Consider the following 19,193-nt stretch of genomic DNA (forward strand, 5'->3'; position numbering starts at 1 on the left):
ACACAGCTCTTAAAGTAGAACGAACAAAATCAATACCATTTTCATCATGCTATTGAGACGAAAGCTAGAGAAAAAAATGAAAAAAACTAGTCTTGACCTCAATTGTGCTTTCTCACAATTGCAAATTTTATCTGTTATTTAATAATATATAATAGGATAGGGGAATTAACGCGAACACGCATTTTACCTTAAAAAGCCTAACGTTTCGGTGCAGGTTGCACTCGCCGTGGTCGCAGGCTGACTGGAGCAGCGATGAAAAAAACTGTTATTTAATAAATGAGAGAATTTAATGTCACTTACACTACTACTACTTGTACTACTGTCACCTACTTTTATTAAAATTTTTGTTAATTTCAGGAAACCGAAAACGGATGTGCAGGAAAATACTGAAACTAACTCAGGGATCGTTCAGTAAGATGAGTGCGTGCGGCATGTTTTATGTAGATGCTGTGTTGATACGTAGTATGTTGGGACTTATCACTAGTTACACTATTGTGTTATTGCAGTTCGCTTTTCTGTAAAATAAATGAATAGTATTATTAAAAAAGTGTATTTTTCAATTTACGGGAATTCAAGTAAATGTACTTATAATTAATTTTTCATGTGAGTCTATCATCCAGTAATTATCAACTTCAAGCATAAAGAACGTCAACGTATTTAATTGGAGTAATATAGAGTAAAAAAAAATATCCAATATTTTTTACTAAACCAAGTATATTTATTTCAGTATAATTGTAAAGTATACACTTAATTTACAACATATTTAAAATCATATCAAAGTTTTAATTTGTATTCTTTTAACAAATGTCGCATTCAAACTAAAAATGCAAGCCGACGCTGCAGATGGTGATACGACGATACCAAATAAATGTACTGTAGCACGATTCTGTACTACAATCGAATACCGACAACCAGCAAGCTATCGAGAAACTTTGTATGAGAATCTGTATGAGCCTCTAGCGGCTGTCGTAGTAACTATTTTGGCAGCACAATTGTTAAACGTCAAACTCTCGATATGGTTCCGATTGTAGAGAATCGCGCTACAGGTCTTCTAAAAACCTGATAGCTACTACAACAAGGGAAGGACATTGCCCCTCAGGCAATAAAAAACTGTTCACTATACAAAGCAGAAGTTTTAAAGCTAATGTTCCCTTCAACCTCTCCCGCCGCTTTTCTTTCGATTAGGCATAAATACTTCTTGAATCTGCTCAGAAGATAAGCCCGCAGTTTCGGGCATTATGATATGGCTGATTATTGTGTTGAAGAAACTGATGATGGCAAAGCAGTAGAAAGCTCCAGTTATTCCAACTAAATCAGTGATGTATGGGAACACTCCAATGATGAAGAAGTTGAGGAACCAGACCCATTCTATGATTACCATTGTTGCTAAGTTTAAGACCTGGAAACAATAAAGTACATTTAATAAAGTAAAGTATCTTTGTCTGGAGGAAAAGATTTAATAGCACAGAGCAATTTTTCTTAGAAAATGGCGCTTTTCTATCACTACAGAATGGTCCCACGAGAGATCTAGATTTAACAAAAAAATCTGTCCTGATGTTTATGGTTTAGGTAACAGTAATATCAGCTTTATCTTTATAAAAAGGTTTAGTTACCTACTAGAGTTCTAAAATGTACACAAAAACATTCTGAACTTAAAAAACCAAATACTGAATGTACTAAGACTCACCTCCGGCAAAAAGACTTCAGCGAGAAGTACATAAGGAATAGACCCGACTCCCATCATGAACGCAAAACAGAATATCATGATGAACGCCACGGTGACCCATGGTGGTGCTATCTTGAACTGTATCAGTACTCCTAGCGCAGCAAGGCAGAAGCATACGATAGCTGAAGAACCTAATTGAAGAACCTGGAACAGATGGGAGATATTAAAAGTGGTTTTAATTGAAAATAAAAATAATATCACGAAAAAAAGGGAATTATCAGATTGTTCTGGACGATCGTTCGTGATGTCATACTTTTTAAAGAGTTTTAAGTTAGAGCATATCAATAGATTTTTTCTTCTTTCTTTGATTTTTTCAAGCGTGCGTGAATTGTAATTAGAATATTTCAAAACCTGATGGATAGGTCAAATAGTTGCAATAAGGTCACCTTAACGACAATTATCTTCTCACTATAATACGAAACTTTGCCAACCATAGTAAGTACAGTTCTCATACTCACTCTCCTTCCATACTTGTCAGCTGCTACCACAGTAACTAAAGCACCAATAAACTGGACAATGGCAAATACGACAGTGTATAAGTCAGCCTTGCTCGGATCTGTCTCCGCAAATACAGAACTTAAGAACACCTGTACTGGTACTAAGCCCATGAATACCTGGAGACAAAAGAGTAACATCAATTCAAGAATACATACATGTTTTAATCTATACTAATATTATAAAGCTGAAGAGTTTGTTTGTTTGTTTGACCGCGCTTATCCCAGAAACTACTGGTCCGATTTGAAAAATTCTTTCAGTGTTAGATAGACGATAGTCTATTTATCAAGGAAGGCTATAGGCTATATAACAACACGCTACGGCCATTAGGAGTGGAGTAGAAACTCAGTCAGCTAGTTAATTATAAAACTAGCTATCATATGTGGTGTGTATCAAGTAAAATAATTATTATAATAAAGTAAAGTAGCCTGCAAGGTTTTCTGAGTAATTAATTAGTTGTCCTTTCTCCACCATTATTGGTATTAAATACCACTACAAGGACCTTCGACAATTTACAATTACAATCTTGAATCATTTAAAGATATTACATTGTACTAATGGCTAAGTTGTCGATGATAGATAATCTAGATCTATACGCTGTTTTAACAAGTGTCTATCGATACAAAAAAAAAATCAACGGTAAACAACTAAACATTTACCTGTAGGCTCGTAAGTACGGTAACCACAATGAACGCACGACGTGATGACGGAATCATGACTGAAATAAACAAACAGATATAAATATCTTAACGTAAAGCATTTAAATTACAAGCAAACAGTAGCTCGATTGTCTACTACTATCGGCTACCGAAAACCGACCTGTCATCGAGAAATTTTGTATGAAAATCTGATCAGCGCCTCTGACGGTCGTCGCAGAAACTTTTTTGGCAGTACATTCTAAATGTCGAAATATCGATAGCTAGCCGGTTGCCGATAGTCGATAGTGGTAGAGAATCGAGGTACAGTTCATTTCTAAAATAGGCTAAAGCCAAAAAAAAAGATTAAAGGTTACATTATACTTACATAACATTTTATAAGATGACATTTTCTCACCGACCTGCGTATTCTTTTCAGAAGGATTCAGTTTCTCTTTTTCTGTTTGTGTAGCATCTTCAGGATCTGCAATTTATTACCAAACAACATAATTACATAAATAAGTACTTAATAACAAATACAACAACACCTAAAAAGATATCTCTTTGCCACTAGGCATACAGGCAGATAAAGCAATAAGGTATAATAACATATGTAGGCATATAATATACCTATGTTACTATACCCGCAGTCACATAAGTATATTATTATTATACAGGATCTCTAAACTAAAAATACATACCAATAATCGACTTCATTTCTTCTGCTGACCAAACCAATTTTTTAAGTCTGTACAACTCATCTTGTACTATCTTAGATGTGACAGGCACTCCACGGTACTTGGATATGGAGATCTTTGCATCCTAAAACAAAACCAGATGCTCATTAATTTATAATGTTACCAAAATTACGGACTAGAGCAACTAACAATAGAAAATTACATCAACCGAAAATTGTGCTAATTAGTAAGTTTTTGTTAGTATTTTTTTAACGCTACTTACACCCATATTTGCTGACAGTTACAAAATGGGTTAGTCGTATAACAGTGGCAAAAAACTGTAATATTAGCATTTACTGGGCAAGTAAAATTAAACAAGAGTAACTTACACCCAAAGAAAAATTTAAAAGAGCCTCTTTTAAATTTTAAGACTACAGTTATTTCAATCTTATAGACATCCCATGGATTTATAAAATGTTAAGTGTCTTCGAAAATTTAGCCTTTAAATATATATCTTGTGATGGCTAAAAACCTACCTCCTCCCTCCTTTTCATTAACCAGTACACCGCAGTCTCTTCAGAGAGCATGATGAGGACTGTACAAACGATGCTCAGCACGATGTTGATCCAGATCACCATGTTGTATGAAAGGAACCAGCCCATCATGTACGACATAAACGTGCCTATGCAGTACTGGAACATTGATACTGAAATATATAAGATTTGGTTAGAAATTAAGCAAAAAATAAAAACGAAAATTATATTACAACAGTTTTTTTGAATGAAGATTCATTTATTTCGTAATTGTTCTGTATTTTGAAAACCTTAGTTTTTTTTATATGTAGGTTTTCACGATTTGTTTCGTGGTATTTTTTCAAACAAGCCATTATTTAAAGCTCAAAAAGGTAGTCCCTGTGTTACGTGACTTTAATAGATACATATATTATTTTCCTTGCATGCCTTGTGGAAAAGATGAGTTCCGTTAGTTTTTATTTTTTACAGATATTTACATGGTGATGATGACAATTCGTCAAGTTTATAAAAAGCAAAAATACTTCCATTATTTCTGTATTTTGTAACCTTTTGATCTAATTCAAAAGTTTTCCTTCTAGAGAACTGCTAAACTTTCAAAAACTATCGAGTTGAAACGCTATCTATACGAGGTAAAGGAAGAGATACAAAATAAACAGTACCTGATGCCAACATCCCTCTGATAGAATCATCGGACACTTCAGAGACTAGAACAGGTACTAGCACTAATGTGCCTCCAGCAGCGATACCGGCTAAGAACCTCGCTGCTAACACCATGTTTATTGATGATGTTACTGCTATCATTGCCCATGATATCTAAAATATAAAACATACGTTCATAATAATATAATATTAAGAAAAAGAGAAGCATTTTCCACCACTATCGACTATTGGCATAGAAAAGTTTTTGGAAATCTAATTTGGGCTCAGAGTGTCTTCCCAATTTTTCTTTTTAAGATATTTTAAGTATTAAACTGTCGGTACGCAAAACGCTCTAATATTCCCCCGTCTGCCTAATTAGTCTCTTCTGGAAGGAATCTGATTTTGCGACAAAAACGGGTGGCTAAAAGCTGCAGTCTGCGCGCTTTAGTAAGGTAAAATAAAGCATCAAAGATCGCTATCCATTCGTGACATAGCTGCGTAAAGGCTAAAGCGTAGAATTCTAATGGCCAGGATCTTCAGTTTCTGTTCTTGTTCTTCTACCCTGCTAAAGCAAGCAGACTACAGTCTTTTTTAAAATCTGACTGGATGGATATTGATATCAAAGAAAAAATATAAATATCACTTACCACAAAAGGTAAACTAATCAATACACCTCCATTTCTTCGTCCAAATGTATTAAAACATGCTCCAGCTATCGCCGTCCCTAGAATAGCTCCTAACGATGGTAGACTCCCTAGGAGAGATATATCCATCTTTGTCATCGGCGCCGAGAGAGGTGTTGTTTCATTGGAAGTAAGTAACTCTGTAGTATACGAAGGCCATGCTGTAAGGATGCCCATGTCTAAGGAACCGAAGCCACCTAGAAATAGGAAAATCTTGGTGAATTTATAACTAATATATAAAATTCTCGCGTCACAGTTTTCGTTACCATACTACTCCAAAACGGCTTGACCGATTCTCATGAAATTTTGTGAGCATATTGAGTAGGTTTGAGAATCGGCCAATATCTATTTTTCATACCCCTAAGTGACACTTTTTTTTATATGGCAGAACAACGTCTGCCGGGTCAGCTAGTAATGTATAATAGAATACGGCAATTAACGCAAACACGCATTTTCAATGCCTAATTTAAGGCATTTTCAGGTAAAATTCCGGTATTCTGTTGTACATTAAACATGCAACGCGAGAGTTTAAAAGTTATGAATCTTATATAAATTCATCCATGAATTTATATGGACCGAGCGTGGGTATCTGGGAGGCTATTTGTATCCCCGCAAGCGTTGTATAGTCTTCCACTTCAATGTAAATGTACGAGTCGAGTTCTAAGCACCTCACACAACACAACAAACTCAAATTGAAACCGTAAGGCCAAAGTTAAGCACTTGAGTTTTTAGAATCATTCTCGTTTTTAAAAAATAAATTGCAGATGCAATCAAAGTAATTTATTCCAAACAAATTCCAAACAAGTGCTTCAAAGTTTAATATTAATTTGTGCCTCAGTCTTATGTCTGTATAAAAAATCAGAATCAGTGGCCATGGCCAATGTGGTCAAAAATCAGCAATTAATGTAAAAGTAATCTAAAAACTTAATTTCTTTCAATTTCCTTTTCAATAAAGTCTAAAGTTCGTAGATATTGTAAATTTCTTACACGCAAAAGCAGCATGAAACTGTCTTAATCTCCCGATATTCATTTTCACCAAATTATTCAAACACGCTATGAACCCGCACTGTATGCACTACACCTCACAACTACTGGAGTAAAGATTCTACTGTGTAATATATAATAATCCCTATAATACTATGTATATGAAAAATATGAGCCAAGTCGAGCGATCATTTTAAGAGATTTAGATAATTTTATCTCTTTAATTCTGTCGTTCAAGACAAGAGGCAAAATGTACTGCAATTTTATATGATTTTAATTATATTTTTCCTGAAAATATCCAGTTTCAACGGTAAAGGAGATTTATATATCTTGACAGGGAATCATTTAATTCTGAATTAAAGTTCATTTTCTACCGATCAACCACCAATGAAGCTGTGTAAATTAAATGAAGAGAATTCTTAATATCAGACACTAACTAACCCGCGCAATTTCGCTTGCGTCACATTAGAGAGAATGGGTGAATTTTTCAAATCGGATTAGTAGTTTCTGAGATTAGCGCCTTCAAACAAACAAACAAACAATCAAACAAACAAACTCTTCAGCTTTATAATATTAGAATAGATAAGATCTCTCTAATTCATAAGTAATATTTCGAGACCTAAATGACATCCGTTAAATAAATTAAAGAAAATTTTATCTGAAATTGGAAACTTGGCCGCAACACCTCCATGCACCCTATTATTTAATTTATAATTAGATATAATACAACTCAGTGATGTAAATACTTTATCTTTTGATAAGGGAGATTACTATTGACACTGAATAGGGCGAGACATGCGTAATCATAAGCTTGAACAACAGCTGTTAGGAAATGAATGTTAGACAATGCAAAGTCAGGTGCAAGACAAATAAGTATATAAATAACAATAACAACGGATACGACGACGCCCTACAAGTAAATACATAGAATATACCGGTGATGTTCTTCAAAAGGTCATCGTACTCTTAACCTACGAAGAGGTACAATAAAAAGTACGAATGTGAAACTAGTACCGTATCTTGGTCTTTGTATATTCTTAAACAAACGAGATTGAGAAATTTTGTTGTAGGTCCTTCGTGATATTTCATGTCACTTCAGCTTTCTATATATTAGGTCGGGAAAAAAGTCTTTTTGCATTATACATAGTATGTATGAACGTGTAATAAAATGTTTTCTCTAAACAAAAAAGCTCGATATTCGGGTACCTCAGGAATTCACTTAAAAGAAAACTTAGTAACCGTGTACTCATTGGTGATTCTTAAAACCAAAGAGATTTTATTACAAGTTTATACATACTATAATGCGAAAAGACTTTTTCCCCGACCTAATATTTAACTAAAGGTTATCGGTTGTCTAGTTAGCATAGTACCTTTTTTTTAACGTGTCTAATGCATTAAGCTTAAACATGCACTCTGGGTTGAGGGCAGGGTTATGTGGGACTCTCCCGTCAGAAGAGCGAGCATACACCACTAAACCGCGAAGTGTATGCTCACGGCCGCTTGTGGCGGCATGCAGCGGGATAACTGCCGAAGTATGTACCACAAGCCGCACGCCACGCGGATACACCAAATTAGGGATCCCTCACAGAGGCTACCTAAAGCACTTCATTACTCCACATGCTGATAGGTCGGATACAACCGCCCATCGGCAGCCCTCGAGAGGACCTATTAACTGGACGGCGGTGTCCCCGAAGCCGCCGCCCAAGGCCTCACTAAGGGGGGATGCGCTGATCGTGCGCAAGTTAACATAGTACCTACAAGTTCTGCTTTGTTTGGATCAAAAGACCGTGTGCGAATTGTCAAAATATATTTATCATTATTAGGCAAGGGAAGTTTGTAAGGATCATACCAAGTTGCGTTATTTGGTCGCGGCCTACCCCTATGGAAAAAAGGCGTGATTTTATGTATGTATATATGAATGTATGTAAGTAGTCTAAAATCTCTTCCGTAAGATATCCAGGCTCCTTTTCCTAGAATCTGTTCTCTTTCCCTACCCTACAGCCTTATTTTCACAGCTGAATAGTAGGTTACCAGCGTCATATTTAAACATACGAGAATAAGACTCAAAGTATATTAGAAAAAGGATCAAAATGAGAAATCACATGACAAAAATACTAAAATAAACCATTGTTCTTATAGTATTACATGTGTCATAACAATCAAATAATTATTTTACAACGTTGGTTTAAATGATAAAATATATTCCATAGCATTTCATCATTCATGAACACTTATTTGGTTTACTTAAGTAGTATTTGTTATATTATTTTTGGAGATCATAGAATGATATTTAAAATATGTACTTAGTTATAAGCCTTTGTCAAAATTATGTCTAAAAGCTTAAATGTCATTTTTAAGTGCCTATAAGTATTTATCTATCTATCGTTTGGTTAGTGGTCAACCTAGTGTCAAAGTGGTTCAAGACGCCCGAAAGGCCTTTGATATAGCTTAACGACTGTTATCTTAATTGAAAACAATCGGGACCGACTTTTTCGAAGTATGGAGACGCTCAGTTCAAATACCACTATGCGGTCACCGATCTATAGAATGGCCGCGCCAACTTGCTTAGCCCACAGATCGTTAACCGACCGATGAGCACAACTGGCTATGAGCGCCGGTAAATATATAACTGTCTCACTGTAAGGCAATTTTGTTTCTGGAATGAGAGAGGTGTTAAGCCTTAAGTCCACCGGTATATTCCCGGTGTCCACCCCCTGCTTGTCCACCCCGGGTGGACAGAGACACAAATCTTTTAAAAAGTTCTCGGTGTCCACCCCTGGGGGACAGTGAGAATTAATTTTAAATAATTCCCGCTGGCCACCCCGGTGGACAGAGCCACTGTTTAAATAAACATTCTCAATGTCCATGCTTGCTGGAATTGGGTGAAAATAATTATAACAAAATTAATTAAGTAGGTATATAGTTTAATCATATTATCAACATCTTTTACTTTTGCAATCTACACAAATAATTATCGCAATAGGTATTAATCAAAGTCACAGAACAATCTTTACATCCTCATCCTTTCTAGAAATAAATCAATATTGAAGTCCCCATTGACAAGTCCCATTCGCATGTCGTGAATAAAATTATCACTTAAAATATATTTTTTTACGTTTATTGTTATAACTTATACCTTGGTTTAATAAGTGCCGCAACTTAGGGTCAATCAACATTATATGGGAAAACACACAATAGATAGTGTACCTACTTCTATTTACCCTAGAGATGTTGATAATATGATTAAACTATATACCTACTTAATTAATTTTGTTATAATTATTTACACCCAATTCCAGCAAGCATGGACATTGAGAATGTTTATTTAAACAGTGGCTTTGTCCACCGGGGTGGCCAGCGGGAATAATTTAAAATCAATTCTCCCTGTCCCCCAGGGGTGGTCACCGAGAACTTTTTAAAATATTTGTGTCTCTGTCCACCCGGGGTGGACAAGCAGGGGGTGGACATCGGGAATATACCAAGTCCACCACGCCGTATATGACAATAATATTTAATATATAAAATTCTCGCGTCACAGTTTTCGTTGCCATACTCCTCCGAAACGAATTATGTGAGGATTTATGGAATTTTGTGAGCATACTGAGTAGGTTTGAGAATCGGCCAACATCTATTTTTCGTATATAATACATTGCAAAGTAACATTTGCCGGGTCGGCTAGTAAAGTAATAAAGTTCGCCACGCTCTGAGCCAAACGCAGGATTTTAGAGTACGATTTCCACATACCAGAGAGGTAATTTCACTTTACTTGGACTAAAATGCTGTTTCACGCAGCTAATCAAAATATTCATGACTAGCTGACCCGCGCAACTTCGCTTGCGTCACATAAGATAGAATGGTGAAATTTTTCCCCGTTTTTGTAACATTTTTTACTCGTTCCCTGCTCCTATTGGTCGTAGCGTGATGATATATAGCCTATAACCTTCCTCGATAAATGGGCTATCTAACACTGAAAGAATTTTTCAAATCGGATCAGTAGTTCCTGAGATTAGCGCGTTCAAACAAACAAACAAACAAACAAACAAACAAACAAACAAACAAACAAACAAACTCTTCAGCTTTATAATATTAGTATAGATTAGTATAGATATCTTTTACTCATCTCATAATTTACATCATAAACCAAAACGTTTAAAGAATGTACATTTTTATTTCTTTGTCTGTTGTGGGGTTTTCCTATAAGAGTTTACGATGAGCTTAATCTGAGCAAATCTGTGAAATACCAGCTGTTATCTCTACTACTATGTACTTACTGTTTCTTTAATAGATCAACATTGTAATAATATTCATAACCAGTTGCTTTAACTAGTTATTGTCATTAATAACTGATAGGCAATGAAAAGACGGAATGAAAAAAATTATGGCCAAAACCACGACTACCGTTTTTGAGAAAAAGAAAACTACTTTGCAAAATATAGGCTTCAAATCTCAGGTGTGAAGACTTTACTATAAATTGTATCTTTTAAATAGATACGAATCTAATTGAAATAACAATATTTATGAGACTTTTATCAGCTGTTAAGCAATAAAAGAAGGAAAAACAATTACGTCTACATAACCCAAAAAAAATACCAACTCAAAATTAATTACCCAAATTCCTATTATTCAGCACATAGATATTAAAAACAACTAAAATAAAGACAAGGACAACATAAACACACAAGAAGGGTCAGTAATACCAAAACCTAATATTTATACTTGATGAAAATTCATGTCTACACCCAAAACGTGAAACAACACACAATATTGAATTTACTATCTTGTAATTACGTGAAAGCAATGAATACTCGATTAATAATCTATCCATCAACAGATACTATCGACAAATTGATGTCCTTTCGTTACTATGTGAACTCATGTTTAATTGAACTGTCACAATGTAAACCAATTTACAATGTTATAGACAACGGAGAGACAAAGAACTTTCAACTTTTGTTAATGAGACACTATCGATAACTTTGTGTGGAGAATTCTAATCTCTATCTGAAATCAAACATTTTCTTTTTTTATATGCAACTGACGTCTTAAAATATATTATGTGAATTTTGAATAATTAAGTCACCAATGGAATTGTACTTTGGAACAAATAATTGCAGTTATCTCAAGTAGAATGTAGATAGAATAATATGGATTGTTTCCTTTAAATAACTTTAATTTTTTTAGCTATTGTAGTCCTACTGCTGGGCAAAAGCTGTTTCCCAACTGTCTGTATTGTCTGTTTTAAATATCCAATTGATATCGAAGGCATACGTTATAACGGAGCTCTATTGTGCCCCTCAACCCATTTCTTCGACATCTTATCTAAAAATGTTACCAAAAATAATAAGAGCAAAACTAAACTCCTCATATATTCCTATAGCATTTTTAATTCGTAACAAGTTGAGTGAGGACGTACATAAAATAGTCTACCCGTTACACTTCGTCCTCTCGTTGCTAGGTTCAGCAAAATTTTCCATCAACGATGGTTTTATTGACACCCATAGAAAAAAGAATTACATTATGATGTTTTTCGCATTCTTACTCATCACTACTATGTGTACTTATAGAGTCTTTATCGAATTTTATTTTGATTATACCAACTCCGACCATGGTAAAATTCGTTTAGCCGTGACAGTCTTTTTCTTCACCTATTACTGTATCGGTCTTAACATTCATTATATTCTCAATATTACCAATAGCAACAATTTCGTCTTACTCATTTTAAGAATTCAGTTGATTCATAAACGTATTTATATCAATAAATGTATCAAATCTTTTGTTTTCTACAACTGGTTTCTACCTTTCTTTATTATTTGTTTCGATGTGATTATATTTATTAATTGTTATATTAATAGTCGTTATTATAATGTTGGTGATTTTATCGTTGATTTCATGTTTGCTACTTTCGATTTAAATGTTATTTTTGCTACTCGGATTATTATGTTGTTGAGGGACTATCTTGTTGAATGGAAAAATTGTGTGTCGAAGATAAATGAAGATGACAATGATGAGCGTTTTGATATAATGCTTGAAGTATATGAGAATATTTTTGAATGTTTTAAATTGTTTAAGGAATTGTTTCAATTACTGGTAAGTAATTTTGTATAGTTAACAGCTTCTTTACCCAGCTTCAGTCAACTGTGAAATTTGATTATAAAGGTAGAAGAGAGGATATTTTTCTGGATTACTGTAGTAAACTTCATTTTACAGATATGCCTGTGGACGTTCGAAACTTTCTTTCGTACTTTGTGCTACATACAGATCCAAATCGAATCTCTACAAATCAAAAGTCGCAGTGATTACGTAAGTACTTTTGATTTTTCTATCAATTCATCAATATTCTTTTAACGATTAATAAAAACGACTACCTACTTAACAAGTATAAAGTTATATTGATGGATAAGGTAATCCACGTGTAACCCTCTAATGATTTATTATTAATGAAACATCTAATTAATGACTATTGCGATTACCTACATTCCTTTGAGGTACATTTATACGTCAAATGTGTACAAATTCTGCTAACATGTAGCGCGATTCGCAAAAATTTCATATTTAAATGTAATGATCAAGTAGTACCTACAACACTTGCTTGAGGTCTTGGTTACATTTTCATACCTATGATAGCTAGTTGGATATCGTTATTCGATAGAAGTAGGTAATCAAACTCTCTTTAGTCAACGGTCAAAGATAAAGCTTAAATAATAATTGTGAATAGTTTACTTCTGTTTTCAGACCGACTATATAACAGTATCTTCTATGAGGATACTCTGGACGCTGAAGGACATAGCGTTGCTTCTAGCACAAAGTATCTGTTGTGAAAGGTTCTATATTGCTGTAGAAGATGCCGAAGTAGCTTGTATAGAGCAGTTACACAAATCTCGCTGTACAGGTTAGTTTCATTACCATTTGAACTATTCATGTTCATTTATTTAAGGCTCTTTTAATTCTCTCGATGAAAATGAGGCGCCCATAGCCAGTTGCGCTCACCGGTCGGTAAACGATCTGTGGGTTAAGCAACCATTGGCGCGGTCATTCCATAGATGGGTGACCGCATAGTGGTATTTGAACTGGGCGTCTCCGTGCTTCGGAGGGCACGTTAAAAGTCGGTCCCGGTTGTTGTCTACTAAGATAACAGTCGTTAAGCCACGTCAAAGGCCTCTTGGGCGGCTTGAACAACTTTGACACTAGGTTGACCACTAACCATACGACAAACAAACAAACAATTATCTCGATTGATTCGATTACTTATCTTTATTTTAGTTTATTTCTAGAAGTATTGCAAAATCGTAATAATTCTTTACAATTTGACCCAAGAAATCCCCTTACACGCGTATGTCATAAAAACGTATCGCATATTGACATTGGGTTTAAACTGTCTCTATGATATCATCAAAATTAGTTCTGTGGTTTTTAATGAAAACGTAAGTCTTTTGCAGTTGGTTAATATAAATAAAGAAAACAATAATACGACTTGCTGACCCAAACTCATGACCACCCTTGACCCTATGTCCCCATCGATAAATTGATATAATATCCATTACTATAATAATATTTAATCAACTTCTATCATGCAACAACACCAACTCAGTGGCTGAGAATTACATTACGAACTTCAATTCCTTTTTAGGGAAAGTTCATATCTGACGGGAGATGCGTTGGACGTAACTTACTTTGTATGGGCTTCGTACCAACGTATCATCGGTTAAGTGTGGACGGTCGATTTTTCAATACACTTATCTGTTCTGGCGTTGCGACCGATAATACCCGACGTATGTTCCGTCAGATATGAACCTTCGTTTAGATTAAAATAATTATGTTCTCTGTGACTCTAAAGGTAAACTGAATTTTTATGAATAAAAATTATACTGTTTTCTTTTTACAGGCAGTCAAAAACGTCTCTACAAGAACGTCATACGACTATACCAGGCTACGTTTACTGAAATGACAGCCTGTGGCATGTTTAAAGTAAACGCTGTATTGCCGGTGTCTTTTCTAGGACTACTCTCTAACTATATTTTTGTATTACTTCAGTTTGCCTTGGATTAGATGAATAAAATTGTATAAATTGAATGTATATTTTATTGACAACATTTTTGCTCAATAGCATGCAATCCATTCTACTATATTTAGTATTGTTAATGCAATGGTTTGTCCATCTTTCTGTTACTCTTCTACGGCCTGCGAAGGAATTAAGATGAAGTTTAGCGCAGATAACTGAAAAGAAGAATGCTTAAATCATTCTTTGAGGTTCTTCAATTATTTAAATTCCAAGCACCACCTACTGTTGAGCAGTTTAGCCATGAAATTGAAGGAAGAGTAGGCATTATTGAAGAAGAATAAAATTTTGAGGTACCTACTAATAATATAGGTAACTAGCTGACCCGCGCAACTTCGCTTGCGTCACATAGGAGAATGGTTCAAAATTTTCCCCGTTTTTGTAACATTTTTTACTGGTATTTTGCTCCTATTGGTCGTAGCGTGATGATATATAGCCTATAGCCTTCCTCGATTAATAGGCTATCTAACAGTGAAATAATTTTTCAAATCGGACCAGTAGTTCTTGAGATTAGCGCGTTCAAACAAACAAACAAACAAACTCTTCAGCTTTATAATATTAGTATAGATAAGTATGTAAGTAAGTAAGGATCGTAGCAAGAAGCATCTTCGGTCTCTACTTATGCCAAAAAAGAAAAAACGCAGATCTATATATGTCTGTAGAATATATCACCAGCCCAGACAAATCTTTTAATTAATAAAACATGATCATATCTATAAAAGTAACATATAAAAATAAAGATTAAACAGTCATTACTTTAGTTTACTTTGAACAGAATTCTGATGACATCATAAGGTATCTTTATTATTTTATTGTTTAGATACAAAGTCATTTGCTTTGTGTAGTAGTGGAGCTGTCTTTGTATAATCTAGTGTATACAAAACATATTTGTCTAGGTATTTCGTATTATAAGTCTTTTATAAATGTTGCAGATGTTGTATAGACTGCTGATATTTTTTTGTCCATCAATTTTGGATACTTTTAACACTTGAAACGTTAGAAACGGATTGAAGTATATTAGTAAATATAGAAAAGTTAACTTAATAATATTATAAATATTCTAATATTCCTTTTATCAGCTGGGCAAGGATCCAGCAAATAATGGGTTAATTCTTAAGTTTACTACGCTGCTCAAATCTGCAGAAGATTAATTAAATATATTCTCATGAATCCTCATCTATATAAATAAAAAAATACTCTCTATTCTTAGTAGTCGCCTGGGCTTAAATATTTCTCACACACTAATACAGTACCTACATTATAATATACAAATTACCATCGCCAATCGAAACAGTTTATCGTTTCAATTAAATTAGTAATATTATGTTTCAATATCCAAACAATTATCCTTATTATCTTCATTATTCCCCGACATAGAAAACATTTAAGTCAACAGTAGACATCAAACAGTAGCACAAACAGGTCTTCAAAAATGTTCCGGAGAGGTCCTAGAACATACCCTGTAGAACACCTAATAAATAACATCGTAGAGAACGATGTTCAAAGAATGTTCTATCCGTTAAATTTCATGCAGAACATATTCCTATCTTCGAAGTACACCATACGAGACAATTTCATCACACCTAATTCTAAAACGTACAATATAATTTCATCTACTTTTAAATTTCATGTACTTGCTTGGACTTTGTATGAGATGTTGAAGTCTAGTGACGTTGACATCGGTTCGGGAAATCTTGACGTGACTTCTCTCTACGTCTATTTGTTATTCGCTGTAGTCTTCTACGTGGTCGGCTTCATTATGTTAAGCGTTTTGGACATCATTTACAGCCTTGAGAACATAGCTTTTATCATCACTATCCAGGAAATTCATAGAAACATGGATTTCAGTAAATATATCTTCGGTATCGTTATGTGGAACTGGATTTCTTCCATTACGGCTGTTGCCGTCAATATTTTCATGTATTTGCTTTATTATTCCACTCTTTCTCAAAGTAATTTTAATGTTGCTGAATTCGTTTGTGATCTGGTGTTCGTCACGTTTGATATTTATTTGGTTTACGCTATTCGGGCGATGATTGTGTTGAAGAAGTACCTGGATGTTTGGAGTGAATATGTTTTAAAAATGGATTATTTTGAAAATGATGAAGATTGTGATGTAATGTTTGATGTGTATCGGAATGTGATAAAAGCTCATAAACTGTATAAAGTTATTTATCAGGTTGTGGTAAGTAAAAAAAATCAGCAATACTATTTCTGTAGTACCTCAATCCTATTTTTAATTTTTTTTCAAGATATACGGATAATTTTTTCTATCGTTCTTTCAATCTTGGAGATGTCTAAGGACCTAAATACAACTAATGAAACTTCTTTTATTACATTACTATAATAATATGTATTACTACTAGTACAACAACTACTACTGCTAGTACTGCTATAACTACTAGTACTACTATTAATACGCCACTACTATTTTTACAGATATTATACCACACTGCAGATAATTTCTGCCGAACTTTGTGTTATATGCATATCCTAATAGAAGCTCTAAAAATGACTGAAAAGCCTTCTGTAAGTATCAAACAAAACATATTTTTAAAGAAAATATTGACAGTCTTTTAAATGAATTCTGGTTTCTGTTTTAAACTGCCACTGTACCAAATTTCCTCATAATCCGTCCAGTAGTTGTTTTGGGAAAGAGTAGGGCGCTGTCTCCACGGGCGAGAGAATCGCGACGAGTCCGCTCTTGTATCATCGGACAATCTCCACGAACGAGCGATAATTCCGCCGCGTATCGTCGCGAGTCGTAACGGAATCGCAGAGATTCCGCGGCGACTCGTAACGGTATTCCCGCGTTTTCCTTGTTTAAAAAGCTTCTCGAAACAAAAGGCAACATTGAAAATAAATGACGCTGCATTTGACAGCGCGCTCGCTGCGCGCTCGTCGCGATCGCGCGGCGGACTCGCTGCTTGTCGCGGCCGACTAGCGACGATGTATTGACGTTTCGCACGCTCGTTGACACTCGTCGTATCGCGGCGATATTATCGCCGTGTGGAGACGGTTCCATAGAGAGTGTATAGATACGTGGCACGACGATAATATCGCCGCGATTCTCTCGCTCGTGGAGACAGCGCCTAACAACCATACATCCATCCATGTACTAAGGAATTTTCACATCAATAATAATCAATTACTAGCTGACCCGGCAAACGTTGTTTTGTCATATAAATTATACTAAAATTACAATGAAAAAATAGGGCTTTGTAATAAAAGAACAGAAATTTTGGGTTGTATACGACATACGTACAGAGTACATATAGAGTACAGAAACAAACATTGGGACACGAGAATTATATATATACAACGTTGATAAAAGCGAAAGGCATTAATTGATAGTATCTATTTCTTGTATCATTATAAGGCTATACAACAAAAATCCGATCAATGTAAGCAATAGTTTAGTCATATGAATATTTTGTAGTTTATTCTTAGTTGAAGCGCCATGTATAATTCCCGGTCAGATAACTAAGTGCTATAGGCATATTTATTTAGAAGTCATTCGCCGCGAAACGGCCGTTTTGTTACCAAGGTCCAGACCAAATCTTTACATAGGGAGTCTATTACATTTTACTCAATCATTAAGCTATTTAATTTCTTTGACAGTGTTTTTATTCGGATTGACAGTGGGCACTTATAGTATATGTAGTTTGTATAGTATTGAATTAATGCCTCTGGTTTTTATCGACGTTGTATAAGACTGAGATTGAATCATTTTCTAGGTTTTTCTAATGGTGTTCACCGTAATGCTATGGTTGATGAAGGATATGGTGTTAGAACTACTGGTGTGTGTACATTGTGAGAGATTCTACATAGCGGTGGAGAATGCCGAGACTGCTTGCATACAGCGATTGAAGAATAGGAATTGTCCAGGTAAGTTGATAAAGATTTTTTTTGCTAACACGAACCCAACGTCTATGAAATACCTATTGGGTTCTTATTTGTTACATGCAACAAAGCAATCTGCTTAAATTTATTTTAAAGTAAGTGCAAGATAAATATAAGCGAAGAAATTAGAAGAGAGAATACTCTTCAAAACCTGTGTTTATTAATAAAAAATTATTGCTTCACGACATGTACTAGAAGCAAAATTTTGTTCTATTTAGTAATATTGCATATTATGAAGATGTCTGATTAATAGAACACGACAAAGCGTTGCGAATTGAGTTTCTATTTCGTTTCATATTATTATCTTGATCATGCTTCTGCTAATTCTGAACAGGAGCATTGAATCCCAAGTTTGTCGTTCTATTTCTTTCCCAGTTCGAGTATTTAATAAAATTGTTTATTTGTTGCAGAAAGTCAACGTCGGTTATGTCGAGACGTAATACAACTGAATCGTTCATCATTCAGCAAGATGTCTGCGTGTGGACTGTTTTATATCGACGCTTCACTTCCCGTGCGCTTAGTAGAAATGATCACTAATTATGTAGTCATTCTATTGCAAGTTGCTTTCTTATAAAATATCGAAAAAATACTTCTTATTAATCAAGTTAACTTATGTACTATTAACAGTATTTACCGATATATTTTTTCTTTTTAAATCATATTTTAGTCCTTCATAATACACTTCCTTTCGCTTCAAAGAAAATATGAAAAAAAAATTACAAATTTATTTTTTGCTTGTATTATCTGGTGTGTTTGTCTCGGTAAAACACTTAGGGATTCATGATATTATGAGAAAAAACCGGGCAAACCAATACCAAAAAAGAACAAAAAAACACTTTTATTGTTAGAGGATCCACTTAAT

The 19,193-nt window shown here is 34.5% G+C and overlaps 2 protein-coding genes across 2 annotated transcripts; one reads left to right on the plus strand and one right to left on the minus strand.

Annotated features, from left to right (window-relative positions):
- Window positions 1-776: 776 nt before the first annotated feature.
- On the minus strand, window positions 777-6,495 carry LOC142982641 (facilitated trehalose transporter Tret1-like). The gene is made up of 10 exons (XM_076129253.1): window positions 6,376-6,495; window positions 5,353-5,585; window positions 4,726-4,879; window positions 4,070-4,239; window positions 3,558-3,678; window positions 3,245-3,340; window positions 2,881-2,939; window positions 2,185-2,340; window positions 1,688-1,870; window positions 777-1,399 (listed from the first exon to the last, which is right to left on the minus strand). Exons 1-10 carry the CDS (start codon window positions 6,416-6,418, stop codon window positions 1,154-1,156), a joined length of 1,461 nt encoding a protein of 486 aa, XP_075985368.1. The 5' UTR covers window positions 6,419-6,495; the 3' UTR covers window positions 777-1,153.
- Window positions 6,496-12,764: 6,269 nt separating this feature from the next.
- Window positions 12,765-18,905, plus strand: LOC142982822 (uncharacterized). The gene is made up of 5 exons (XM_076129506.1): window positions 12,765-12,773; window positions 13,105-13,261; window positions 14,255-14,337; window positions 18,166-18,316; window positions 18,742-18,905. The coding sequence occupies exons 1-5, from the start codon at window positions 12,765-12,767 to the stop codon at window positions 18,903-18,905; spliced, it is 564 nt and encodes a 187-aa protein (XP_075985621.1).
- Window positions 18,906-19,193: the final 288 nt, after the last annotated feature.

Source organism: Anticarsia gemmatalis, chromosome 22, assembly GCF_050436995.1.
Source record: "Anticarsia gemmatalis isolate Benzon Research Colony breed Stoneville strain chromosome 22, ilAntGemm2 primary, whole genome shotgun sequence".
In the NCBI taxonomy this organism is placed as follows: domain Eukaryota; kingdom Metazoa; phylum Arthropoda; class Insecta; order Lepidoptera; family Erebidae; genus Anticarsia; species Anticarsia gemmatalis.